Raw genomic sequence first — 24,875 nt, 5'->3', positions numbered from 1 at the left:
ACTGAGGACGAAGGGCACAGCTCAAACCGTATGCCTTACAGCTTTCATAACAATAGGCGTGCTCCAGCACCCCCATCCAAGCCGCGCTTCACCGGCGAGGCGAGGTGCACGCGCGACGCCGTGGGCAAGCCACGCAACCGCACCGCCCATGCCACCGACACCAAACGCAACCTGGACCTAGGGCACCAGCCCGCTCCAGCCGCACCCAGCTCAAGAAGAGCTCGCTCCGCCCGACGGCAGCCGCACCAGCACAGGGCCAGACGCTTAGTCGAACAGGGAGAAGCCCATGTCCTCCTCCTCGGAGGGCTCCTCCTTCTTGGGCTCCTCCTTCTTGGCGGCGGGGGCGCCACCGGCGGCGGCCGCGGGGGCAGCGGAGGCGAACTTGGAGGGGTCGGCCAGGTAGTCCTTGACCTGCAGGTGCGGGGAAAGCGGGCGACGAGGTGGGTGAGGCAGCCGCACAGCAGCAACGTAGTCAAGACAACGTCGCGGGGAGACGCAGCGAAAGGCTGGCTTGTGGCGCCATTGTGCTCCGGCCCGGCCATGAGCGAACGCAGCCAGGCCCCAATCTTTGCATCCCATCACACAAATAGAAGCGCACGCGCACCTTCTGGGCCAGGGGGAAGGTGTAGTCGGTCTCCACGGCGATGGCCAGCACGTTCTTGTAGCCGTCGATGATGACGTGGGGGGCGGCGGCCAGGGTGGGGTACTGGGCGCCCAGCGACAGCGCGGCCACCTCGCGGATACCGGCGATGACGGAGGCCATCATGTCCTCGTCGGTGATGTCCATCACCTTGGGGTCGTAGACGGCGCCCGACTCGATCACCTTCAGGATCAGCAGGCCGTACTTGAAGGGCTTGACGCCCAGCTTGGCCAGCAGGGTGGCCTGAGAGGGGCCCACGCGCTCGCCGGCCTTGACGACCACGACGTCGGACACGATCTCAATGGTACCCTTGTTAATCTTGGTGGCAATGCCGAGGGCCTGGAAGAACGAGGTCTGGGAGGGGTCCATGCCGGTACCGCCGGCCTTGATCACCACGTCCTCGGGGGCGACGGCACCCACGCGGGCGGGCGCGCCGACCTTGTACTTGGCGATCTCATCCTTCACCTGCGCGCATCAACAAGAGTGGAAACTGTAAGACCAACCGCCGAAGCGGAGTGGTACAAGCCGACCCGTCTTCCCCCCTTCCTCGCCACCTTTCCCCCAGGCCGCAGCTCCCTCTACAGCCCCTGCCAGGACCACTGGCACCCACCCCCTCCAATCCATAAGCCTCGCACCTGGGACAGGTCGCCGTTGGTGAAGACGATACCCACGTTGCCCTCCAGCAGGCCCTTCTTGCCGGGCTTGACCAGGCACTCCCAGCGGTGGTCGCCGGTCTCCTCCAGGTACTTCTCCACGCAGAAGCGCATCATGGTGTTCTTGCCCATCAGAATGACGGCACCAGGGCGCAGGGCCTGCAGCAAGGAAAGGTCGCGCGACAAGCCTGCTTAGCTCCCACGCCCAAGCCTCTCCACCACCCGGCTCAGCCGTGCAGTACCCGCCAAGTCCGCGCCACCCTAGTCTTGCCCCACCACTGCAAGATCCACCCCTTCCAGTTTCTCGCATCCGCACAATAGACCACAGCCATCCACCCATATTGCTCCGCTCCCACAACGGCGCAGCTCCCACCTTGCGGATGTCCATGAACTGGCGAGAGCCCACATTGTCGGCGTGGACAATGAACGCCTTGTCATAGGTCTGAAGGTACTGGTTCAGACGCTGGCGGTACTGCGGAGCATAAATTAGAGGCAGGGGCAAACCGAGTTCAGCGACCTGCTGCCGGGCCAAGGAACAACAAATGGTCGCCGCGGACACTGCTTATTTACCTCCTTCTTCTTGTCGGAAACGCGCTCCTCAGCCACCATTTTTCTGCACACAAGGCAGCACCGCCGCCAACATCGTCAGTCGCGAGCCGGAGGACAGTTGTGATACCCAGTTGGCTTTCTTAACCTATATAGAAGTCAAATAGGCTGGAGCACAGAGTCCTAGGGCCTCAGATAGAGCTGGAGCGAGGATCGGCCCAAGTCGGCGGCCTACACACCTTTGCTTTTTCTACTGGAGGACCAGACCGGGTCTTTACCGGCAGGATATTTAACCTACAGTAGCGAAAGAGAAAGAACAAGGGAGGAGGCTCGGCTTTGAGGAGCAGCTGAGCGAGGCCCATCGCGTGCCCATCTCAATGCACCCAATCGGGCCCAACCTGCCCCACGCACCTGCGACCCAACGGCGCCATGGGGCACACACAGCCTCATGGATGGTGGTGAAGGGCGGGTCCCTCAAGAATGCACGCTCAGTTAGTAGGGAAGGCCGCGCAGCTGCACAGTGTCCTGTACAGACACTAACCATGTCCGTCATTCCACGGGGTGCCTCGCTGGGTGCCTCGATGCATAACTCGTATCCCGCCTGCTCCCCCGCTGGCCGTGGTGTGTGGCCCTACCTACCTCTCCTGTGGCTCATCATCACTGGGAATGCGTTGCACAACCTGCCCCTTTCCCTGACTGTGCTTGCCCCGCAGCACCCCTGCCCCGCAGAGTCCCTCTGGTTCCGGTGTTGTTCCCGCCCTGAAGCTGCCATAGCCCCCCACCCGAAGGCGCAAGGCACGAGACACAATCCTTTCTTCCTGCCCCAGCGCCAGCGCCATCAGCAGGAATACCAGGCACGTGCTGACGCGCGGGCGAGAAAGGATGTCCAGTAACTCGCAGCCATTGTGCCGGCCACCTCCAGTCCTGACGCTGTCGTGCCTAGGCTGACCCATCGGCCACTGCTCGGCATGCCCAAGATGAGCGCCATGAGGAGGGGCAGGGCGTACCCCGACTTGTGATGACAACACTGCCAAATCCTGCATCATGCCATCATAATGTGAAGCATTCATCAGTAGCATGGTATGCCAGTTGTGGCTACTGCTAATGACTGGTGGTGGTGGCGGCATGGGGTGGCAGGGGAAGGGCTGCAGGCATGCAGCTCGGGGGCAAGGGCAGAAGCGGGGGGGAGCGGGAAACCGGGCGCTCCGGCACAAGTGGCACTTCCGTGTGTGGCACTTCCGTGTGTAGCTTGGCATGTTTCCACAATCCTCCAAGCGCGTTTGCCAAATACATTCACACGCAAAGAAACATGCCCATATTCAAGTAAAGGCCTCGATAGGTCGAGACCGTAGCACATATAATTTTTCGTAGCAGTGATCTAGATAGTAGCTCTGACGGCATATAGAAGAATGTTGCATAGAGATGTTGTGCGGCCTTCATGGCTGTGCAAGTTAACCGGGGCAGTAGTGGTCATGGCGATGTTACAGCTCCTGCCAGCGCTCGCCGCTGGTGGTGGCCACGGTGTGCACATCGCATACCTCACCGACTGCACGATGTACAGCGACTGGCAGACTGTCGGCATGGTTTTCAGCTATAAACGGTCCCGACAGCCGCGCGACTCGCAAATTACGCGTGAGTCTGGCAAGGGGTGTTGCAGGGGGGGTGGGGGGGTGGGGTCGAGGCCCTGATAGTGGGAATTTCGTTTAGGGATGCAGGGGCAGCCGTTGGAGCTTGCTGGAGGTGGGCGGGTGTGCCGCAAGGCGCTGGCCGCACCCCAGCCCCGTGCGTGACCACACATCGTCACCAGCCGCTCCACGCGCCACCGTTGCTGTTCGCGCCTGCAGGCATCATGTGCTGCACAGAAGAGGAGCGGAAGCGCTACAACGAGCAGCTGCTGTCGATTGTGAACACACACGTTGCACCCTCGTTTGCGAAGAATGAAAAGACGGGTGACCACGTGAGTGTGGAGCCGAAGCTTGAACCCATGTCACGAGGGCTGCCCCTCACTGCGAAGCGTGTCCTGCAGGTTATGCCCTTCACCCCGATCATTCCATCCTCTTAGTTGAAGTACATGTCTTGTATGGGTCGTGATGCGCGCTGCAGTATGCTGCTTACAACAAGCCTGGGGCTGTGTACGACTGGTTGAAGCACGTGGACCCGCCGGAGGACTGGCTGCTGGTGGGTGGGGCGGGAGGAGGCAGAACTCTAGGGTTAGAACCCAGTGCGTGGCTGCGTCTGCATGGCACGGCTGGTCAATGCGACTTGCGTGGACGTGGTGCTGCCCAGGCCCGGGCCCGCTTGTCCGCCTCGCGTCTCCCCAGTCCAGTCACGCCCTTCCTTGTGCATGGCCGCAGGTGCTGGACTCGGACATGTACCTGCGTCGGCCGTTCTACCCGCAGTTCTTCAATGCCACCCGCGGCTGGTGTGTGTCAGCTGATTACACCTACAGTGAGTGCCGCTCTATGCGGTTGCTGTTGTTGCACAACAAACAGCTGGGGGCAGATGTCCAGGCACACGTTGGACTGGGGACAAACTACAAACAGGGAAATGGTGCTGACGGCAACGCCGCCCTGCCCTGCCCTGCAGTGGTGGGTGTCAACAATGAACTGGCCACGCGCCACATCCCGGAAATTGAGCCTCGTCACGACACGCTGGCGGGACCCTACGGCCGCCGCGGAGACCAGGTGCGCAGCACGCTTCTGAGCTTTGACCGAACGGATGTTGCAAAGCGCTGCCTAAATCTGCGCGGACAGAATGGCGCCTTTCTACCTGCTAATGTTTATATACTTGGGAGGCTGTGCGGACCACAGTCTTTGTTGCGCGGCTAGCGGAGTCGTCAAGATACAGTAAGCGTTAGCTGAGGACCTGCTTGTGTGTATGGATGGCACAGGTTGGCGGGTTCTTCTTCATGCACCGCGACGACATGAAGCGCGTGGCGCCGCTGTGGCTCAGTTACACAGAGGACGTGCGCGAGGACCCCGAGGTAAGCCGTTAGCTATGTGGCAACAGGATGCAGCGGTGGGACCTCGGGTACGGACTGCGTGCGCGTGGGGGAGGGTGCTGCAAGGTAAGTGGCTGCGTTTTCGGGGGAAACACTGACTGGTCCCACGTGGCCGCTGCTCCGCGCAGTCCTGGCGGCTGACGGGTGACCAGTACGTTGAGAAGGGCGGCAAGCCCTGGATCTCCGAAATGTACGGCTACGCTTTCGGCGCGGCAAAGGCCAACGTGTGGCACAAGTGGGACAAGAAGACCATGATGTACCCCACCTACCGCCCAACTGGTGAGCAAGTTCGTCAGCATCAAAGTTGTGTCCCGAACGCCGGCTAAACGCCTTCTTCCTGAGAACGTGGGCTATTGTTGGATAACAAATTGCTAGCAGTGACGGTGACTTGGAAAGCTTGGGGCATCGGTGGCGGGAGCGCGGGTGAACCAACCCGAAAAAGGAGGCAGAACCGCCGCAACACCCCATCCAGCCTGGCCAGCTGTCGAACTGGAGAAACCCCGGTGACGGCGAGCACTAAGTACAACCTATCATAAAGCAAAGAACACCAGTACCCAAAACGCAATAGCCGTTAACCACAAACGATCGAATTGCTTCCTCGGAGTTTCGCTTGATGGCGCTGGTCTTTTAGGGACGCTCTAGGTGCACTGGCATCAGGATGGTAGCCGTATTTCACGGGCCTCTGGTTCTTGGGGCGCTCCTGCTGCTGCTCGCGCTGCAGCATGGCGCTTCAGCGGAGGAGCCGGGCTTCGCGAACCGGACGGGAGTGCACGTCGCTTTCCTAACAGATTGTCAGATGTATTCGGACTGGCAGAGCGTGGGTGCAGCGTTCAGCTTTAAAATGTCCGGCCAGCCGGGCAGTGTGATCCGCGTTATGTGCTGCTCGGAGGAGCAGGCCAAGAATTATAACAAGGGGCTACTTGGAATGGTGGATACGTGGGTGGCGCCAGACGCCACGCACAGCAAGCGCACCGGCGACCGGTACGTTGCGCGTGTGTGCCGGTGGTGCGAGGGGCTGCCCGGCGGGGCAGGCCCACCACGGCACCACTGCGTCGCACAGCGTTTGCTCTCGAACTAGGGATCACCAAACTTTCTTTTTCTCGTCAGGTACGCGGCGTATAACAAGCCAGAGGCCGTTATTGACTGGCTGGACCACAACGTGCCGAAGCACGACTATGTGCTGGTTCTGGACTCGGACATGGTCTTGCGGCGGCCCTTCTTTGTGGAAAACATGGGTCCCAGGAAGGGCCTGGCGGTTGGCGCTCGCTACACGTATATGATTGGTGTGGCCAACGAGCTGGCTGTGCGCCACATTCCCCACGGTTAGTGCTACGGCAGCAGCCCCGGCCGACAACGGACAGAGCGTAACCAACGCCTCCCCGCGCAGTCCCTCCTCGCAACGACACGCTGGCCGGCCCCTTCGGCCGCCGCGCCGACCAGGTCGGAGGGTTTTTCTTCATTCATAAAGACGACCTGAAGGCCATGTCGCACGATTGGCTGAAGTTTTCAGAGGACGTGCGCGTTGATGATCAGGTGCTTCGTCTGCGACTGCGCTTGGGTCGGGGAAACTGGGTCCATTGGGGTTGGGCATTTGTTCAAGATGAAAGGCTGGACGTATGCAGCTGGGTGGGGTCCGGGTTGGGGTTGGTTGCACGCGGCAGGGCCCCGGCTAACCTTCCATTCTTTTCCTTCCCCAGGCTTATCGGTTGTCGGGTGATGTCTATGCTATCCATCCTGGTGACCGTCCTTGGATTTCTGAGATGTATGGTTATGCTTTTGGGGCAGCTAACCATAATGTATGGCACAAGTGGGATACTTTCTCCATGATCTACCCCGGCTACGAGCCACGCGGTAGGTTGAGCAGGGCGAGTACGGAAACGCGCAAAAGAAAGCAGCAATACTCAAAGATGAAGGAAAGCAACGTAGCAATGCAAAGACTAGCCTTTCCATTGTGTGTTTGACTAGCGTGCCAGCCTTGTGTTATGTGGTACCGCCACGCTGCACATAATCTCTGACACAGCAGCTAACCGCCCCTCCACCGTCATCCTGCTTGTGCTTCACCGCAGAGGGTATTCCCAAGCTGATGCACTATGGCCTGCTGTTCGAGATCGGAAAGAACTATTCCTTCGACAAGCACTGGCACTATGACTTTGATGTCACGGTCTGCCCACCGTGGGACCTGAAGGACCCTAAGCGCCGCACGCACGGTATTTTCCCTGAGCCCCCGCGGCCCAGCAGCCTGAGGAAGGTAGGTCCTAATAGCCGGCAGAGGCACATGCATGCCTAATGCCGGGCTGCCGTGCGCGTACCTGATCGTTGGCATCACTTTCCAGGTGTTTCCAAAGAATGGTGATATGGCCAGCATGGTGAGAGCGTCGGCCCGGCGACGCCGCCGCGCGTTTGTATGTAACTAGCGTGCAGGGTGTTTTGCGTGTGGAGTGTGTGCGGGGAGGGACATGCCACGTTGCGAGGCGGCATCAGGAACCGGGCCGCTGCCGGCGGCGCCCAGACGATTGGTGCAGGCATGGGCCGCGCCGGACTGTCAACATGCCTTCCAATTCCTTCATGTCGTGTTGGGGCTCGCTCTACTTCAGGCCGCACAATCGGGATGGTTGCCGCAACGAGTGTTGGCCTGATGGCCACATTGTTTACATGCTTGGGTGTTCATCACGCTTCATGAAACTTTGCTGGGGTTCACGTGGTGGGCTGTCCTCTGCTTTCAGAGTAGCTAGAAAGCATGCTCGTAGCCCTGGACGACCTGCTCAGCCTGTTTGTCTGCTATCCCGTTGACACGCGTGTGCTCCTCAGGACGACTTCATTGGCTACTACAAGGAACTGCTTGCCATTGAGACGCTGGCCACCCTGAACGCGGCCTTCTGCGATTACCACATCTCGCACTGCCCGCCCTCGGAGCAGCTGGTGTCGGTTTGCAAGGAGGTGTGCTCAGCTCGCGGGGTTGGGGCGGAGCGGGCGCAGCCGTTTGCCGTGTTAAGAATTGGTGTTGCCAAGGCGATGCGCCGGCAGCACTCTGCGACACTTTTAAACCGGGTGCGCAATGTCGGACCTGCAGTGCAAATGGAGCGTGCACCCCCGCTACGTGCACAGGTGTTCAGCCTGTACAACGAGGCGCGCGAGTTCATCCAGGAGGCAGAGGCGTCCTACGACTGCCAGGACTTCCACGTAAGCGAGGGCTGGGCGGTACGGTATGACCCTGCTGGTGCCCAGGCGTGATGTTGTGTTTGCCGGCAAAACCGCGGTCCTTTGCTTATGTCTGCAGTTGCTGATTCCTGTGCTTGCCAACCGTATTACGGCGTTTGCATGTTATTTGCTGGCCTACTGTTGCTGAGCGCCAACACCCGCCCTGACCGACTGACATGTATGTGTCATGTACGTGGCGCTACTTGGCACCCGCAGCCCAAGTGCGAGGAGTGGAAGGAGTCGGGCGAGTGCACCAAGAACGAGAACTACATGACCGAGAACTGCCGCAAGACCTGCGACAAGTGCAACAAGATTGAAAAGTTCTTCCCCGAGACCACCACCAAGGCAAGTTGTACGGGTTTTAGCCATTTACCGTACCAAGGCTTCGCAAGTTCAGCACGCCCCACCCTTTATGTGTGTCGCTTGCGTGTCTGCTCGTCTGTGCGCTGAGCTGGTTAGGCTGCCCCCATTGCCATGCTGACATGCTCGTGCTTCACTGCATCTTGCTATTCAGGAGCTGGAGGAAAAGCTGGCCAAGATGTCCAAGGAGCTACAGCCGCTGTCCGAGGACCCCGACAACAAGGCCGGCGCCGGCAGCGCGCCCAAGACCGAGTCGCCGCTGGTCATCCCCAAGCAGGAGCAGCCCGTGGCAATCATCCCCCGGAACGAGGTGCCGCCCAAGCAGGTAAAGCGGTGCGGCAGTGCCCACTTCTGTACGGGCACGGGGTGTGGTGGCGGTGGTAACACACGTGCTCGAACTGTTACTTACACGCCATACATATCGTGCCCGCGTGTCGCTCCCTTCCCTGCAGGAGGTTCGCGCCTCATCGCCAGCGATGCAGAGCTCGCCGCCGCCCAGCCCGCCTCCCGCCTCGCCGCCTCCCGTTGACTCGCCGCCGCCCATGTCGCCGCCGCCTGAGAGCCCCTCGCCCGACAAGCCGCCGCCCAAGGTCGTCACGCGCAAGGCATTAGCGGACCCCAAGAAGGTCACGCAGAAGGCGCTCATGGTGCGCTGCTACAAGTTGTCGCTTGGCATTGACGAGGTCAAGGACTGTGTCAAGGCCGCCAAGGAGGGCAAGGAGTACGAGGTGCCCAAGAGGACCAAGGCCACCGACGAGGAGGAGGAGGCGCCCAAGGCCAAGCATGCTGAGTCGCACCTCACCCTGGACGGCGAGGGCGCCACCACCGAGTCCGCAAACGACGAGGTGGCCAAGACCAAGGCGCCGGACGCCAGCGCCGAGGGCAACGAGGGCAAGAAGAACATCCGCGTCGTGCAGCGCGACCTGGAGGACCTGTCGCTGACGCAGGGCGATGGGAAGAAGGGCAAGGCGCCCGTCATTGACGCGCCGGTGGTGGGCCCCTCGCTGCACTCGCTGTTGGGCCGCCTCAATACCTGGCAGGCGCTAGTGCTGTGGCTGGTGGTGGTGGTGGCGTTCTTGGCGCTGGTGCCGCGCATCGCCAAGCTGCGCCGGCGCCAGCGGTCGGGCATGCGCACGGAGTAGAGAGGATCGTAGGAGTGTGCAGCAGGCGGAGGATGAGCAAGGAAGTAGCTTCCGTTGATGAGGACTCACTTAGCTGAGCGCATAGCGAGCGAGGCAGATGAAGGATTTAAGATGACTGGATAAGGCGTGGGGTCTGGAAGATGTTGCGTGGGGTCTGGAAGATGTTGCGGTGTGGGTGAATGCACAGCTGCGCGGAGTGAGTACCGGAGCTGCATGCGCGGACACGCAGGGCTTGGCTGCCATGCCATTTGGAGTACTACTGGCACTAAGGGGCAGTACGGTCCCAGGGACAAGAAACGCGCTGCAAGCGCTGCTATTGAGCAGAATGGCTGTTGGTGTTGCAAGACCAAGGCAAGACATGATGCTTTGAAGGTGCCTTGAAAAGCATCGTGCGCACTGTGCTTGCGCACGGCGCTGGGTGGACGCACGAAGTACGGTATGTTGCTTCTCATGCTTCAGGTCGCTAGCCTGGGGGGCTGGTCTGTAAAGCCTATGATTCCGCAGATTTCAATGTACGCTGCTCTTTGCGCTGCAATGCCATGGCGCCCCTCGCCACGGGCTACACCCGCAGCGACACTGCGACAATAGTTTTCCTCGACCGGGCGTTTGCCTCAACACTCCGTCCGATGGCGCCACCGCAGTCTGTGTATCAAGTCATCGGGCTCAGATCCGCTCATCCTAACTTGGAATCACAGATCACTCAGAAACGCTCTGCCCCTTGTGCAGCCTCGATTCACACACACCACTCGTTGACACGCTGCCATAAAAGGAGCGCCACCTTGAAAGCACTTCAACCCTCAGTAAAGCCCGCTCCGGGACACATCAATCTCGGACACTACTCCGCACAGCCCGTTCACGCCTGCGCCTCCGCCTGCGTTAGCTCCTGCACCGCCGCATCAATCGCCTGCCGCCGCCGCGCCCACCAGGCGTGCTTCACCGGCTTGGTCACGCGGTGCGGCCGCGTGAGCGCCTCGCTGATGCGCTGCAGCGCGTCCCGCGTCACCACCAGGCGGTGGTACCTGTTAGCAAGAGATAGCGGCAGCAGTGCATGGGATGTCAGGCCGTGCAACTGCTGCAGCTGTTATGGCGCCGGTCGCCGCGACGCAGACCGTGTATCTATCACAGGCCTGATCCCCGCCACGGCCCCCCTTGTCCACCTGGCTCCGGCCCGCACACCCGCCCACCCCGCTGCCCAAGCACCTGCCCGCCTGCCGCTCCCGCCCATGCCCCGCCCCCTCCGCCCCTCAAATCCCCAGCCCGTACCCACTTGAGCACGTGGTACACTGTGAGCTCCTCCGGCGAGACCACCTCCATCACCACCGAGCACTTGAGCAGCTTGCGCAGCCGCAGCCCGCCGTCGCGGCCGGCCTCGCCGCTGTCCACCAGCAGCCACGAGCTGCCGAAGCTGCCTTCCGTCAGCGCACCCAGCCGCCGTTTCAGCTCGCCGTACTCCCGGATGGGCCGGTCCGCCGGCGACAGCCCGTGCCGGCTCCAGCGCGCCGGGTTCTTGTTGCTGCTGTCGCTGCCAGGCCCGCTCGCGGGCTTGAGCGCTGAGAGGTAGCCAGAGGCTAGGGGCGCCGGCTGCGCAACCCCTGCAGCCGCAGCCGCGTCATCGGCGTCCTGTAGCGGCGCCGCGCGCAGGTTGATGAGGTCATCCACCACAAAGAAGCGGCCCTCGTTGATCTTGGCCGACAGCGCGCAGCGCATGCCCAGCAGCCGCGTGCTGCGCGGCAGCGCGTGCGCGTGTGAGCGGGGGCGTGGCGCGTGCGACACGCCGCCGCCCTTCCACAGCGGCGAGCGAATGGAGCCCTGCCGCGCGCGGCCCGTCTTCTTCTGATTCCAGGGCTTCTTGCCACCGCCGCTCACTTCGGCGCGGCTCTTGGCCTTGTGCGTGCCCTGCTGCCACTTGGCGCGCCAGTAGCGCACCACGCGGTGCAGGATGTCTATACGAACCGGCACGTTGAAGGCGGCGCCGGGCAGCGGCGCTAACCCCAAAGGCCGCTCGTCCAGCGAGTATATGACAGCCTCGCGGTCCTTGTAGTATTCGATGGGGAAGGGGTAGCGGACCGTGAGCGGCCCCACGTCGGTGGTAGGAGGGTGTGGCGAGAGGGCTTCGTCGTCGACCCGGCGCAACACCAGCGGCGGCAGACTCCCGGCCTCGCTGAGACCACCGCTGATGCTCGCCGCTCCCGTTGAGCTGCTACGCAAGCCCTGAAAGAGCCAGCGCTGCAGCGGTGAGGAAGTCTGCGCCACTCCACACGGCGACGACACCATCAGTCTACCTGCCGAGCCGCTGCATGATCCTGCGGCCGCAGCTGCAGAAACCACTTGTCGCCATGCAAATGCGGACTCGCTGGCGCACCCACGCAGCGCACCAGCCAGCATTGAGCCCAGCAGAAACACACCAGTCAGGGGCCCAGAGCCCCTATGCCCTAGCTTCTTATTGTTTGATTATCGCGTACTATGTTTCGATCGTGTTGGGCAAGGTTCTGGCTGGTCGGCTACAAAATACGTCCCTCGGAACTTTGTGCGTCTCTTCCACTTATATGATAGATGTTGGAACGAATAAATGGGCGATGGGCAAGCGCACATGATTAGACAGGCCTAATGGCGTATGAAGGGGCGGGTTTCATTGCAATTGAGTGCATTTTGGCGCTGGCCTTGCCTTACCCCTTGACGGTGATCTAGCGCAATACAAGTATACACAGCACAATATTGTTACGCATGAACCCAGCACTATCGTGCTTTTGCCAACGAAACACCGACTTGCGCTTCCGATTGTAAGGCAATAATGCTCGGCCTCGCGCCGCGGGGGGCAGCGCTGGGAAGCGCTGCACCCGTCCTACCGTCCTTGTTGCACCTGGCCCGTCAGTTCACGGAGTGGGCAACGGTCGACCCAAAAAAGCTGAGCGGCGCGGCCCCCGCAAGCTGCCAGAACCTCGGTAAGCTTCGCAAAACACGAGCTATGAAGCCCGACGGGGAGCCCTAGAGGTCAACTGCGCGCAATTGAAGCGGTCGGGCGCTGCGTCGGTTTGACGCGCCGACACGTGCGGCAGAAAAGTGCACCCACAGCGCGCGTGTGGGCCTCACCTCGGCGCTTGGCGCTCCGCCGACCGCGCTTACCCCTACGCCCGAATCCGCTGCACACGTGAACGCTGGTCGCAGTGGCGGGGCGCTGGACCGGCAGCCGGGAGTCCCGGCAGCTGCCGGACCCGCTGAACGGGGAGCCCTTCATCTCGGTGCCGCACACACAGGTGCGGGACTGTCTGGGAAGCAGCCGCGCAGTGGCATGCAAGGGACCTGCATGGGAGACAGGTTGGCGCCTCTAGCAGGCCACGCAAACATGGGGTGCATGCGCCGATACGTACGTGGTAGGGCCGTGCGCTGGGCTGCTTGACCTGCTAGCAGGACGCCAACACCCTCAGGCGCGGCCGCCTCCCTGCACTGTACCGCACCGCTGCTGTAGGTGGATGAGATCACCCCCTTTGTGGAGTCGCTGCGAGCGGTGCCCAAGTCCGGATTGCACAACCCGCTGAAGAACCCGCAGCGGTGAGCCCCCGCCTGAAGTCCCGACTCCTGGCAACTCCTGTCCCGTGCGGCAACCGCCTGCTGCCCCGTGTCTTGCCCGGGTCCCCCCCCTTGTTCTCCCCGTCCCTTTCACCCATCGCTGCTACCACAAGCTCCTAAACCTCATTCCAACCTAGCATTCATGCCTCACAACCACCACCAGACTTGCTGCACGCATGCTGCAGCCACGCTTGGATTGCAAGCCAGCTGCCCCGGCCCGTTAATACTCGTTTCACCCCCCCAAATCCACCCTCACGGCCTCACCCGCCGTACGCAGCTACCTGCTGTACGGCGACGTGTCGTTCCGGGTGGCGGCGGAGATGCGCAAGCCGGCCGTGGAGGACTTCTTCGCGCGCCTCATCCAGCGCGTGGCCCCCAAGAGCTACGACCAGGCCCTGGGCGAGGTGCGCGTCACGCGCAAGTTCTTTGAGAACTTCACCGGCGACCAGGTGAGCGGCAGGCGGGCGGGCGGGGGGTTGTAGATACCAGCCCAAAGTATACCGAGCCCAGTGCACAAGAGCGAGGAGGAGAGCGTGGCATATGCTTTGACAACGGGGTAGCCTGGGCGGTGTTTGTGGTACCGAGGTAGCCTGGACAGTGTTTGTGAGAGCGGTCGGGGGCAGCCGAGGAAGGAATTGGTGGGTGGTCGGGGAAGGACGGCTATGACGCGGCTGCGTCCCTTCACTACTGTGCAACTCCGTCGCCTGCCGGGACCGCTGAGCTGGCCGTGGCTAGCCGCTCTCATTTCCATGCACTGCGCCCCTTCATCACTCCGCCACTCGCTCACTCGCGCTCGGCCTTGTAGGTCCGCTTCCTGGCTCGCGGCTTCACCAACCCCGGCGACCACGCCGGCCAGACCAGCAGCGGCACGCGGTGGCCGTACGGCCCCGTGGCGCTCATCACACCCTTCAACTTCCCGCTGGAGATCCCGGCGCTGCAGCTCATGGGCGCCCTGTACATGGGCAATAAGCCGCTGCTGCACGTGGACCAGCGGGTGCGGCGGCGGCAGGAGGAGGGGGCAGGGCCAAGGGGGGGTAGCCATCCATGGGGGGGTGGGAGGAGGGGGCAAGGGGAGGCAGGGGAGGAGGGGGAGCAGGGGGCAGGTGGGGGCGAGGGGAAGGGGCAGGGATATGCCGCACGTGGGGAGAAGGTAACGGGTAGTCAGGATTACCGCGTGGGAAGGCAGCACACCAGGCAGGGGGTTGGACCAGCCCGGGGAACGTGAAGCGGCATGTATCATATGCTTGGAGGTCGGAGGCACAGTTGCCTAGAGGGCAAGGCAAACATGCGCTCGCCCCACCCACCTGGCAGGTATCGGTTGTGGCGGAGCAGCTGGTGCGGCTGCTGGCGCACTGCGGCATGCCCGCCTCCGACCTGGACCTGCTGCACGGCCCCGGCGCCACCGTGGGCGAGGTCATCAAGCGGGCCGAGCCGCGCTCCACGCTGTTCACGGGCAGCCAGCGGGTGGCGGAGCGACTGGCGGTGGAGACACACGGCAAGGTGCGCTTGGCCCGGAGGGAGGGGGTCGGGCGAAAGGGGACCGGGCACAGTGCGAGCGGCATGCGGTGTTTTCTGATGAGTGGGCTACTTAGCGAGCCTGGCGGTGTAGGGGGGGTTAACTTTGAAGCAATCCCGTAAGGAAACAGTCGCGCTGCAAGGTAGGGGTGGGGCAGCGGGCGGGCCCTGCTCCTGGCATTCGCGGTCAGGGGTGGGACCAGCCAATGTATGGCACCTGTGCCTAGCACCTTTCGCTCGCATCATGCTGCGCCGCGCGCACCCCACCCCACCCCACCCCAGGTGTTCCTGGAGGACGCGGGCTTTGACTGGAAGATCATGGGGCCGGACGTGAGCAACGTGGACTACGTGGCGTGGCAGTGCGACCAGGTGCGGCATCGGGACCAGCAGTGGGACCAGCAGCGGGGCTAGCGATGGGCGCAGCCGGTTGGCGTGTCGTAAACACCATGTTGGTTCGTAAAGCTAATGCAGCTCACCTGCGGTTTCAAAACCTTTTCACACATGCAGGACGCATACGCATGCAGCGGCCAGAAGTGCAGTGCGCAGTCCATCCTGTTCGCGCACAGGTAGGCGGGGCGGGTGCAGCCGCTTTGGCGGTTTGTGGGTTCCATGCATGATCAATGAAGACGAGATGATGTTTACAAGTCGTTGCAGCAAGGGGGTGTTGCCGGGCGCACGTGTGTAGTGGCGGGTTTTCTCCTGCCTCAACGCCCTCTCTTCCACCGGGCTACAAACCGAAACCCAAACCTGCTGACCTCGGCTCGCTGCGCTTTCCGCAACAGCAACTGGGTGCAGGCGGGCCTGTTGAACAAGATGGCGGCGGCGGCGGCGCAGCGGCAGCTCTCCGACCTGACCATCGGGCCGGTGCTGACGTGGACCACCGAGGCCATCCTGGCGCACACCAACAAGCTGCTGCAGATCCCAGGTGGGGCGGTGGATGGGCGGGTGGGTGGGTTGGGCGTGTGGGTGGGTGTGCAGAGGGGCGCCACCGTGCTACCCTGTGCTTGGGCTTCCTGCAGCAAGGACCGGGGTGTGCACTCCTGCCCTTCATCATGACGTCCTGCGAAGCCCTCGCCACGTCCCCATTACTACCTCCATCACCGCCTCCCCCTTCCCAGGTGCCAAGGTGCTGTTCGGCGGCAAGCCGCTGACCGGCCACTCCATCCCGGCCGTGTACGGCGCCGTGCAGCCCACCGCCGTGTTCGTGCCGCTGGTTGAGGCGCTCAAGCCCGAGCACTTCGGCACAGTCACCACAGAGGTGTTCGGGCCCTTCCAGGTGCGCGCCAGCGGTCGGGCGCATGGTAGACGGCGGAAACGCACATGGAGGGGGGATGGGCGCCCTCTGTGCGGATTGGCGCGGGAAGCCGCCGACAACCAGGGGGCAGGCAGCCGGGGCCTCGCGCCAGCACACCGCCTGCCGCACATTCATCGCCCCGTGTGGCTGGGCACTGCTGTGACCCCCTGCACACTCCGCCCCCCCCCCCCCTGTGTGGTAACTAAAGTTGACGCACCCACGTTATGAGCCTGCTACTCCTACTGGACATCGGCGTTTCATAATAAGATTCAAGCACTCCGTTCTCCATGAACAGCTAATCCCCGCCCCGAACCCGCATGTGGCCTTGCCGTGCAGGTGGTGACGGAGTACGGCGACGGGCAGCTGCCGCTGGTGCTGGAGGCGTGCGAGCGCATGACCCACCACCTGACCGCCGCCATCGTGTCCAACGACATCAACTTCATCCAGCACGTGCTCGCACACACCGTCAACGGTACCACCTATGCCGGCATCCGCGCGCGCACCACGGGTGAGTGGGCGCCTCTTCAGCGTGCGCATGTGTCTAGTTGCGTAAGTGCAAGCATGAGGGATGATTGCAATCAACTGCTTGTACACAGCAGGTAAATCCACGAGTACCGAACAGCAAACAGTGTCTGTCTGGCATCCTTCTTGCTGGCCTGCCCCAACACCCCACCCGGTTGTGGCTGCACAGGCGCCCCCCAGAACCACTGGTTCGGCCCGGCGGGCGACCCGCGCGGGGCCGGCATCGGCACTCCGGAGGCCATCCGCATGGTGTGGTCGTGCCACCGCGAGATCATCACGGACTTCGGGCCCGTGCCGCCCGCGTCCGGGCTCAAGCAGTCCTAGGCAGCTAGGCGGGCAGGAAGCCGGGGTGGTGGGTGAGCAGGGTGGGTACGGCTGTGGTGTGTGTGGCGCGGTGGCACGATGGAGCTGGGGGAGTCGGCCGGACACGAGGAGAGCTGCGGAGAGATGGGGCAGGGCAAGGGGCAGGTTAGCGGAATCCCGAAGTGTGCAGCGTATTCCCACCCCACATTCAATTTTGCAACGGCAAGGCTGCAGAGCTGAGGGGGGGGGTGTTGTGATAGTATGCAAGCGCATGCCTGCCGCGTGCGCAGGCGGCGCAATGCATGGTTAGGCGTGGTGTGGGTGCACATGGTAGGGTACCGTATTCCAGCACGCTGTATTTTCGCCTATCAGGCCGTAAACAGTCCGGCGCTCCCAGGTCTTTGCTTTCGATGCTTCCATTGCAAGCGTGCCTGGCGCCTTGCATCTGGTGGGGATAGAGTTGATTTGGGGCGATGCCGACACAGTTGCACAGCCAAGCTGTGCAGTGGCACACAGGGGTGCGCACGATCTACGGCGTAGCGTTTATCCCGGTGCTAGCTTGACCACAAGGGTTATAATGTTCGCACCGGTACCACCGCACACCGGGGTAACATGTGGCCGATGCCAAGGGGTCCCAGTTCTGGGCTGCTTTGAGGTGGAGCATCCCGCAAATCTGTAACTTCGAATTCCGCTGCCTCGGGCCTTGTGCCTTTGGGTGGGGCCCTATCGAGGGAGAGATCAACACCTGAAACAGGGACACTTTCGACCGCCGACGCGCCAGCCTGTACTCCATGCCCATGCTACATGGCTTAATGTGTCTATGCGCGATGGACAGCAGCACCCAGCTTTGAGCGTTCTGAGGGCGCGTACAGGGGGCGCCCAGTCCTGCGCGTACCATGTCACACGAGGCACCCCTTGGCAGCCACCCGATTTCTCCCCACTCCATCGGCCTCTTACGCCTTGAACGCTACGCTCACGTTGCTCACTCCCCACGACCCCGCTACCTAGGAATGACACATCTTCAAGGAGTACAGTCCCAAGAGTGTACAGAAATATCTCATCATCACTCGTTGCCTCACACACGCTGCAGTGCCCACTTCGTCGCACACGACACCGCACGACGTTGCGTTTTGGTCATGAATCACCATAACTTGCGACATCACCTGCTCGCCTTCAGATCACCATTGCACTCAAGATACTACTAAGAGCCACGACGTGCCCTTACCCGACATGAGGCGCGGGCAAGTGCTGCCCTGCCCCACCATCTACCGCCTCGCAATCACATCCTCCTCTTCCTCATCCACCATTTCGTCGGCAGCCGTGCCGCTAGTGGCAGCCCCCGCCGCGACGTCCGCCACGCCGTCAGCTGCCGTCGCCGCGCTGCCGGCGCCCGCCTTGCCAGCAGCGGAATCGCCTCCCGCCAGCGTGTGCTGCTTCTTCTGCTTGGTGAAGGCCTCGCGCATGCGGTCGAAGTGGCCTCCACGGCGCCCGGCAACTGAGCTAGAGCCGGCGCCGATGCGGTTGCCGCGCGGCCGCTGATGGCTGTGCTTGTCCTCGCGCGCTAGCTTGAGCGCACTGCTCCCAGCCGCGGCCGTTGTGCTGTTAGAGGTGGAGGCGGCGGAGGTTGTGGTGTTGCTGCTGTCGGTGCTGGCGGAGGTGGTGGCGTTGGTGGAGGCTGCTGGAGGGGCTGGAGCCGAGGCGGCCGTCGTGTTGGTGGACGTGGCACTGGTGGCTGCTGTGGCTGCAGTGGTGTTGCTATCACCGCTGCTGGTGCCGGTCACGAGAGCGTGCAGGGCATCCAAGGCGTTGTGATTGCCACCAGTAGCGGCACTAGCAGCACCGGTGGTGGTGGAGCCGCTGGAGGCTGTGGATGTGCTGTTGCCGGCCGCGCTCTCCGTCGTGCTGCTGCTGCTGGCAGCACCGGTGGCTGTGCCGTTGCTAGCAGCCGCCGCGCCGGCAGCGGCGTCTGCCGAGGTCGAGTTTGAGGACGACGCCTCCGTTGCGGTCGCGTTGGTCGTGCTGCCAGTGCTGCTGCTGCCGGTCACGCCGACCAGCGCCAGGGCAGCCTCGGCCAGCGCCTCGGCCGTGCTGCTACTTGTGCTGTTGGAGGCGGCAGTGCCGTCGCTAGTGCTGTTTGAGACGGCCGCTGTGGTGTTGCTACTGCTGGCGGCGTCGGTGGAGGTGGCGCTGGAGACCATGCTCACATTCCAGTTGGACCCGATGCGGGTGGTGAAATCGGCGGCAGCGCCTGACGACGGCGTCGTGCGGGTGTCGTTGGTGGTGTTTGCCGCCGAGGTGGCGTTGGTGACCGCCTCCGTCGACAACGTCGCATTGGCAGCAGCTGCGGCCGCACCAGCACCTACAGCAGTGGTGGTGGCTGTGGCGGTGGTGTTCCCGGCATCCGCAGTGCTGGTCGTGTTGCCCGCGACAGTGCTCGCAGCTGCGGCGTCGGTGTCATCGCTCATGAGGGTCAGGCCGGAAGTGTCCCGGGCCAGGTGGTCGTCCTCCTCAAGGGAGGAGCCCGCCGTGACCGTCCGATTTGCCGTGTCCGCCACCGCGCCACCAGCGCCCGCCTCCGCGACGGTGCCGTTGCCGGCAGCACCAGCGGCAGTGGCTGTGTCCGTGGAGGCACCGGCGGCAGCGCCGGCCGCACCAGTCGCAGCGGCCGCCGCCGCGAGCTTGCCCGCATCAGGAAGGGCCTCCGCCTTCGTTGCCGCACCGCCCGCAGTGGCCGCATCCGTGCTGGCCGTGGTCCCGGTGTTTGCGGTGGTGTTGGCTTCGGCGCCCGCACCCGCGCCTGTCACCCCGGTCGGCACCACCGCCACCGGAGTGGCTGCTGCCGCCGCTGTCTCCCCGCTCGGCCCCACCTGCTTGAGTCCGTCCACGCGGCTGCGCAGCTCGCGGTGCGCCTCCAGCGCCTCACTCACGGCGGCGGTCTGCTGCTGCAGCGCCGAGATGGTGGAGTTCTGGTGCGCCGACAGCTGGTCCGCCAGCGTCTTGAGCGCGCTGTTGTGCGAGTCCAGCTTGGAGGACAGCTGCGGGTGCGGGGGTGGACGGGAGGCACAGGGTTTCGTGATGCGCTCACTAATACACAGATCCCACCTTACTGTGACCCCAAGCAACCGTGACGACAGGCCGGCGTTAAGCTGGCTTCGTGTCCAAACATGCACGTCCGTGTGCGGCCCTGCACGTGTCTCTGTGCCAGCAGTATGACTTCAAACGCACGCACACACGCAGGTGCAGCAATGCCCCTGCTCCTGCCGTGCGGATTACCGTACGCCACTCACCGCCGCCACGTCAGCCTGCAGGTGCGTCACCCGCGAGCCCAGCTGCGCCGCCGCCTCCGTGCCATTGCCGGCTGCCACCCCCGACGAAAACGACGACGCAGAAGACTTCAGCGCCGCCACATCCGCACGCAGCTGCTCCAACCCCTTGTGTTGGGCAACAAAAAGAAGGGACATCCACCAAAACGTAGTATTGGCATATGCGGACATGTGAAACAGCGCCGACCCAACATCCGGGAGACTCGTGGCCCCGCCGCGGCATCACAGCTGCAATGCCTGTGCCCCTGCCTGTGCCCCTGCCCTTGCCCCTGCCCGTGCCCACCTTCGCTAGCTCCTGAGTTGAGTTGGCTGCCTGCAGCTCCTCCACCGTGGTCTTCAGGTCCAACAGGCTAGAGCTATACTTGGCCACCTGCACAGCAACACGGGCAGTGGATTGGGGGGAGGCCACTGTTTGTAACGAGTAGTACGCACGTAGGTACGTGGGTCCGAGGGGCGTCTGGCAGGGCGCCTGCGGTGGGGCGTTGCAGTGCGTGGCGCCTGCTGATACTCCGTGCCACAAGCCGGCCGGCAAACTGCAAGGCACCGCAATTCACCTCATCCCGCAGTCGCTCAAGCCCGGTGCCGCTGCTGTCTATCTGGTCTAGCTTCGGCGTGATGCGCTGAAGTTGGGTACTCTGCTGCGCCTGAGAGGCTTTGAGCTCGGACAGCTGCCTAGAAAGCGACGTCTCCAGCTCCACCACCGTTTTCAGGCGCCCTGTGTGGAGTGCGGTTGGCAGTAGATGAGGTTAGACACGACAGGGAGCCGGCAAAGTGCGTGCCGGGAGGGAAGGGCACAACTGGGGACGTGTGCGCGCAGACAAACCGTGCCAGCGCACAGAAGGCCTTGCGCTGCCAGCGACGACCGCCCCCCGTTGCAACAGCCCCCGGCGCCCAGCGATGCAGCGCAGCTCACCCTGGAAGTGAAAGTGCTCGAATGCCAGGAAACAGGAGAGGACGAGGATTGCGATTAGGGTGGGGTCCAAGTGGCGCTTCTTGGGGACATGGTTGTGCGCTGCAGGCCCCGAGGCATATGGCAGCATCGCCGTCATAGTTCCTAATAGATTCTAGGCATGAACTTGAGCCTTGCCGGCCTTGACACCGCTGGCAGAAAGAAGCGAGCGAAGGAATCGATCGAAAGCTCAAGAATAGTGCTAGGGTAGCGCAGAAGGGTTCTTTCTCCCTTTGTAGCACGGGAGTTCGGCTTACTGGGGAGGCCAGCTCGTAATAATGCGCTGCGAAGAACAGAAGCTTTGGATTCAATGCAATTCACTCGCCAAATTGTCGTCCCCTTCGTGTGGGCAATGTTCTGTATACTAAACTGCTGTATCACATACCTTGCGCATAAGTGAGCGATGCCTATGAACCGCGTTTTTGACACAATTGCAGTGAACATGCTTTGATACTGGCTTTGATAGCCCCCGATAGTTGCAATGTTGGCTGGGCCAGGCTATCCAGGGCCTCCTCCGCCTGGCCCACCACCAGGGCCACCAGGGGGGCCTCCGCCTGGAGGAGGCGGGGGTTATGGGCCTGCTGGTTATCGGCCACCCAAGCATGGACACTCTAGTGGGAGACAAAATGCTCCGCCTGGATTCCGTGCCATGCCTCCGCCTGGCGGCAAGCCAGGGAGCAGCAGCGCGCATGGGCATCGCGGGCACCAGGCTCCTGCTCCACCCCCGCCAGCGCACCACGCTTCCAGCAACATTATACCTATAGCGGCAGAAAATAGACTTCGGCGAGACACGCCATTCCTGGCACACATTCGGTTCAGGAATGACTTGCCGGAGATCCCCTCGGACCCGAAAATGCTCGTCTCGCAAATCCAGCCGGAGGTGCTCTCTCGCTTCGGGCTCACAGCCCTGGAGCGCCAGGCGCGGAGAGACCTGCTCACACCGCCCAACATCACCATCTCCCCGCTGGACGTGCAGCGGTACCAGGTGGGCCGCACGGGCGGGCTCACTAGCAGTCGCGCCAGGGCTCCCCAAGCGTGACATCATGGGGCATTGAGGCACGGAGCCTCACCTCCTGTGCAGCAGCGGGACGATGGGGCCACGCCATGGTGTGAGCGGTAGTCACTGCAGTTCTGGGGTGTCGCGCCCGCTGCCTGCGTCGGCCATCCCCGTCGGACAGGGCACGGGGAGGGCACACAGGGCAATGCCAGCCACCGCCGATTGCCAGCACGTGTTGGATTGCAGCAGCCTCTGGGCCCCAGTCCGCCTGCGACGTGCAGGTGCCGCCTACATCCACAGTGCCTCGAACGCCGCGGGGGTTGTGGCCGCAACCTGCCCTCCTGGCTTGCGCACCTGTGTGTCTAAGGCCGCTACATTGTGGCATACGATGTGCACAGGTGCCGGATCAGGCCGTTCCCATGGACCCCGCGGACGCGGCGCTCTTAAAGGACGACGCGCGGCCGCTGGCCATCGGCGGCAGCCCGCTGCCGGCCGCCGCCGACGGCCGGCACAAGAGCTTCGCGGCGCGCTCCAAGGACGTGGACGTAACCAAGGTGTCCTGGCTAATGCGCACCACCTACATCTCGGCCTCGGACAACCGCGGCGCCGCCAAGCAGGGCCTGCCGGAGAAGCAGGTGCTGCAGGCGCGCGCGGCGGAGCGACGCTTGGCGGCGGTGGCGGCCGGCACCGATTTGGACGACCGCGAGCTCAACGACCGCGAGGCGCAGGTCCGGGCCATTGAGGCGTCCTTCGAGGCGGCGCGCGCCCAGCCGGTGCACTCGCGCAACCCGGCGCTGAAGCCGGTGGAGGTGCTGCCGGTACTGCCCGACCCCACCGCCTGGCAGCACAAGCTGCTGCTCACCACCTTCCACGACTCGGACCCCGGGGAGGAGCTGGCAGCGGTGGTGGGGCAGGAGGCCATGGCGGGGCTGCCGTCCGCCAAGCGGCCGCAGCTGCTGGTGGGGCACTACCTGCTCAAGGGCTTCACGCACCACATCTCCAAGGCGGGCCAGGACCGCGAGCTCAAGATCATGGCGCTGCTGGTGCGCGAGGACGTGGACCGCATGGTGGCGCGCACCGCGGCGCAGGTGGCGCAGCAGGAGCAGGAGGCGGCGGCGGCAGCGGCGGAGGGGCGCGAGCCGGCGCAGGCGCAGGCGGAGCCGGTGCTGCAGCCGGAGGACCTGGAGGGCGACTACCAGTGGACCAAGGACTACAACTACGAGCTCAAGCGCGACACTGTGCACTATGCGCTGCGACTGGACAAGGACGCGGCGCGCTTTTACAGGATGCAGGTGGGGCTGCGGGGCCAGCTCCTGCAGGCGGGGGGTGGGCGGGGCGGGGTATGGTGATGGGGATGCGGAGGGATGAACGGGCATCCTGTGCAGCCTCGTGCCTCAAGCACCCGGGCCAGCTCTTTCCGTGTGTGGGCCCGGGATATCCGCACAGCGGAGGGCACTACACCAAACCACCATTCAGTAGATTATCCCACGGCTGCTTCTATCTAACCGGCCTTCGGACATGAGCCTGGACGGATATCCACTTATTCGTTCATGACTGTACTGCTGCACGTGCCTCAAGCACCCGGGCTGGTCTAGTCGATTGCCAATCCCGGGATATCCGCATAGCGGAGGGCACCATACCGAACAACCATTCAGTAGATTATCCCACGGCTGCTCTTATTTAACCGGCCTTCGGACATGAGCCTGGACGGATATCACGAACAAAGCACGATTCCACTGTCGTCGGTAGTGCGGTAGTACAGTCGGCGTAGCCGTCTTTGGTGCTCATGAGCCTCTGCCTGGCCCCACAGCAACCACACTTGCACGCACCCGTGTCTGCTCGCGCCCCGCAGGGCAAGCTGGAGCTGCGCAGCTGGCGCGACGAGGAGAAGCTGGCGCGCGACCGCAGCCGCAAGCGTGTCATGGGGTCGGCCAACGAGGAGCCGGCGGAGGAGGAGACGGACGGCTCGGACCAGGTGCAGCGGCCGTCCAAGATCCACGTCACCACGCGCGACCTCAACGACCGCGAGCTGGAGGACCGCGAGTCCAAGCGCAAGGAGCTCATGCCGCTGGCGGAGTAACGGCTGTAGCGGCGTAGCGGCGGCGGAGGCGCGGCGGAGGCTGCAGCAAGGGAGGCAGTAGCAGCAGTGGGCGTGGCTGCAACGCTGGGATGTGAGGCGCGGTGGAGGCGTGGCAGCAGGAGCTGTGGCGAGGACAGGAGGCAAGGGAGTAGCACCTTGCGGCTCAGGGTGGGCGACAGCTGGAGTCGCACGAGGAGGAGACGGCGCTGCACTGCACTTGCAGTGTGCCGGGTAGGGGCTTCCAGTCAAACGGGACCCGGTAGCTGCCAGTGGGCGGAGGGGACGCCAGTGGTAGCAATCCCCTGGGCGCGTGCGAGCGGGCCCATGCAGGGCGGAGCAGCAAGGCACAGGTGCCTGCAGGCGGCTCGCCCGTGCTAGGCGTGCGCCGCGAATTTGTACTGCATGTTCAGTGAAGGGGGACTCTGAAGCTGCTCGCAGATGCACACCGTGCATTCCATCATTTGCACTGAGGTTGTGCTTGCATTGATAGGGTTGTAAGGTGGTTTGCCATGCTTTGATGTAGAACGTGCAGCGTCTGGGCGTGGGTGCAGGGCCGGGTCTGGGGAGGGGTGGGGCCACGGAGTGGGAACGCACGCACGGTCCGCTTTGAGGGTGCTGTGGCGGGAATGCGGATCAGCGCACAAAGGCTTGCTGTGCGCATTGCTATGCTGCGACATCATTAACGCATTGGGGCAATCCAAAGGAATTGCGGCTTGAAGTCGAAAGCTTAAAGACTGGTAAGCCCAATCCCATTGTGCAGGTCATGAGCCGCTTCGTCAGCACAA

General features: G+C 63.2%; 6 protein-coding genes across 7 annotated transcripts; 3 read left to right on the top strand and 3 right to left on the bottom strand.

Moving 5' to 3' along the window:
* Nucleotides 1–21: 21 nt before the first annotated feature.
* On the bottom strand, nucleotides 22–2,140 carry CHLRE_12g520500v5 (uncharacterized protein). Its single transcript, XM_001697008.2, has 6 exons — nucleotides 2,079–2,140; nucleotides 1,864–1,906; nucleotides 1,667–1,765; nucleotides 1,276–1,452; nucleotides 605–1,105; nucleotides 22–411 (listed from the first exon to the last, which is right to left on the bottom strand). The coding sequence occupies exons 2-6, from the start codon at nucleotides 1,900–1,902 to the stop codon at nucleotides 265–267; spliced, it is 963 nt and encodes a 320-aa protein (XP_001697060.1). The 5' UTR covers nucleotides 1,903–1,906; nucleotides 2,079–2,140; the 3' UTR covers nucleotides 22–264.
* Nucleotides 2,141–3,095: 955 nt separating this feature from the next.
* Nucleotides 3,096–10,039, top strand: CHLRE_12g520450v5 (uncharacterized protein). 2 transcript variants are annotated; one of them, XM_043068373.1, is made up of 18 exons: nucleotides 3,096–3,471; nucleotides 3,684–3,796; nucleotides 3,943–4,017; nucleotides 4,194–4,287; nucleotides 4,426–4,523; nucleotides 4,730–4,822; nucleotides 4,969–5,119; nucleotides 5,629–5,821; nucleotides 5,948–6,162; nucleotides 6,228–6,373; nucleotides 6,538–6,691; nucleotides 6,907–7,088; nucleotides 7,174–7,206; nucleotides 7,649–7,777; nucleotides 7,946–8,020; nucleotides 8,255–8,383; nucleotides 8,553–8,723; nucleotides 8,851–10,039. In XM_043068373.1, the coding sequence occupies exons 1-18, from the start codon at nucleotides 3,312–3,314 to the stop codon at nucleotides 9,538–9,540; spliced, it is 2,901 nt and encodes a 966-aa protein (XP_042918469.1). In that variant the 5' UTR covers nucleotides 3,096–3,311; the 3' UTR covers nucleotides 9,541–10,039. The 2 variants fall into 2 exon arrangements, with proteins under 2 accessions (XP_042918469.1, XP_042918468.1); XM_043068374.1 differs by lacking the exons at nucleotides 5,629–5,821; nucleotides 5,948–6,162; nucleotides 6,228–6,373; nucleotides 6,538–6,691; nucleotides 7,174–7,206.
* A 4-nt stretch (nucleotides 10,040–10,043) lies between these two features.
* Nucleotides 10,044–12,115, bottom strand: CHLRE_12g520400v5 (uncharacterized protein). The gene is made up of 2 exons (XM_043068372.1): nucleotides 10,808–12,115; nucleotides 10,044–10,559 (listed from the first exon to the last, which is right to left on the bottom strand). Exons 1-2 carry the CDS (start codon nucleotides 11,923–11,925, stop codon nucleotides 10,394–10,396), a joined length of 1,284 nt encoding a protein of 427 aa, XP_042918467.1. The 5' UTR covers nucleotides 11,926–12,115; the 3' UTR covers nucleotides 10,044–10,393.
* Nucleotides 12,116–12,215: 100 nt separating this feature from the next.
* Nucleotides 12,216–17,432, top strand: CHLRE_12g520350v5 (uncharacterized protein). Its single transcript, XM_001696876.2, has 12 exons — nucleotides 12,216–12,482; nucleotides 12,706–12,794; nucleotides 13,007–13,089; nucleotides 13,385–13,556; nucleotides 13,913–14,101; nucleotides 14,419–14,607; nucleotides 14,905–14,991; nucleotides 15,130–15,188; nucleotides 15,405–15,547; nucleotides 15,741–15,898; nucleotides 16,253–16,424; nucleotides 16,608–17,432. Exons 1-12 carry the CDS (start codon nucleotides 12,332–12,334, stop codon nucleotides 16,760–16,762), a joined length of 1,647 nt encoding a protein of 548 aa, XP_001696928.1. The 5' UTR covers nucleotides 12,216–12,331; the 3' UTR covers nucleotides 16,763–17,432.
* A 31-nt stretch (nucleotides 17,433–17,463) lies between these two features.
* Nucleotides 17,464–21,264, bottom strand: CHLRE_12g520300v5 (uncharacterized protein). Its single transcript, XM_043068371.1, has 5 exons — nucleotides 20,978–21,264; nucleotides 20,619–20,779; nucleotides 20,348–20,434; nucleotides 20,029–20,172; nucleotides 17,464–19,776 (listed from the first exon to the last, which is right to left on the bottom strand). Exons 1-5 carry the CDS (start codon nucleotides 21,111–21,113, stop codon nucleotides 18,007–18,009), a joined length of 2,298 nt encoding a protein of 765 aa, XP_042918466.1. The 5' UTR covers nucleotides 21,114–21,264; the 3' UTR covers nucleotides 17,464–18,006.
* Nucleotides 21,265–21,355: 91 nt separating this feature from the next.
* CHLRE_12g520250v5 (uncharacterized protein) lies at nucleotides 21,356–24,844 on the top strand. The gene is made up of 3 exons (XM_043068370.1): nucleotides 21,356–21,998; nucleotides 22,409–23,302; nucleotides 23,863–24,844. The coding sequence occupies exons 1-3, from the start codon at nucleotides 21,495–21,497 to the stop codon at nucleotides 24,088–24,090; spliced, it is 1,626 nt and encodes a 541-aa protein (XP_042918465.1). The 5' UTR covers nucleotides 21,356–21,494; the 3' UTR covers nucleotides 24,091–24,844.
* Nucleotides 24,845–24,875: the final 31 nt, after the last annotated feature.

This window comes from Chlamydomonas reinhardtii, chromosome 12 (assembly GCF_000002595.2).
Source record: "Chlamydomonas reinhardtii strain CC-503 cw92 mt+ chromosome 12, whole genome shotgun sequence".
Classification (NCBI taxonomy): domain Eukaryota; kingdom Viridiplantae; phylum Chlorophyta; class Chlorophyceae; order Chlamydomonadales; family Chlamydomonadaceae; genus Chlamydomonas; species Chlamydomonas reinhardtii.
Note: the sequence above shows the minus strand (reverse complement) of the source record. Positions and strands in the feature narration are given on the sequence as shown.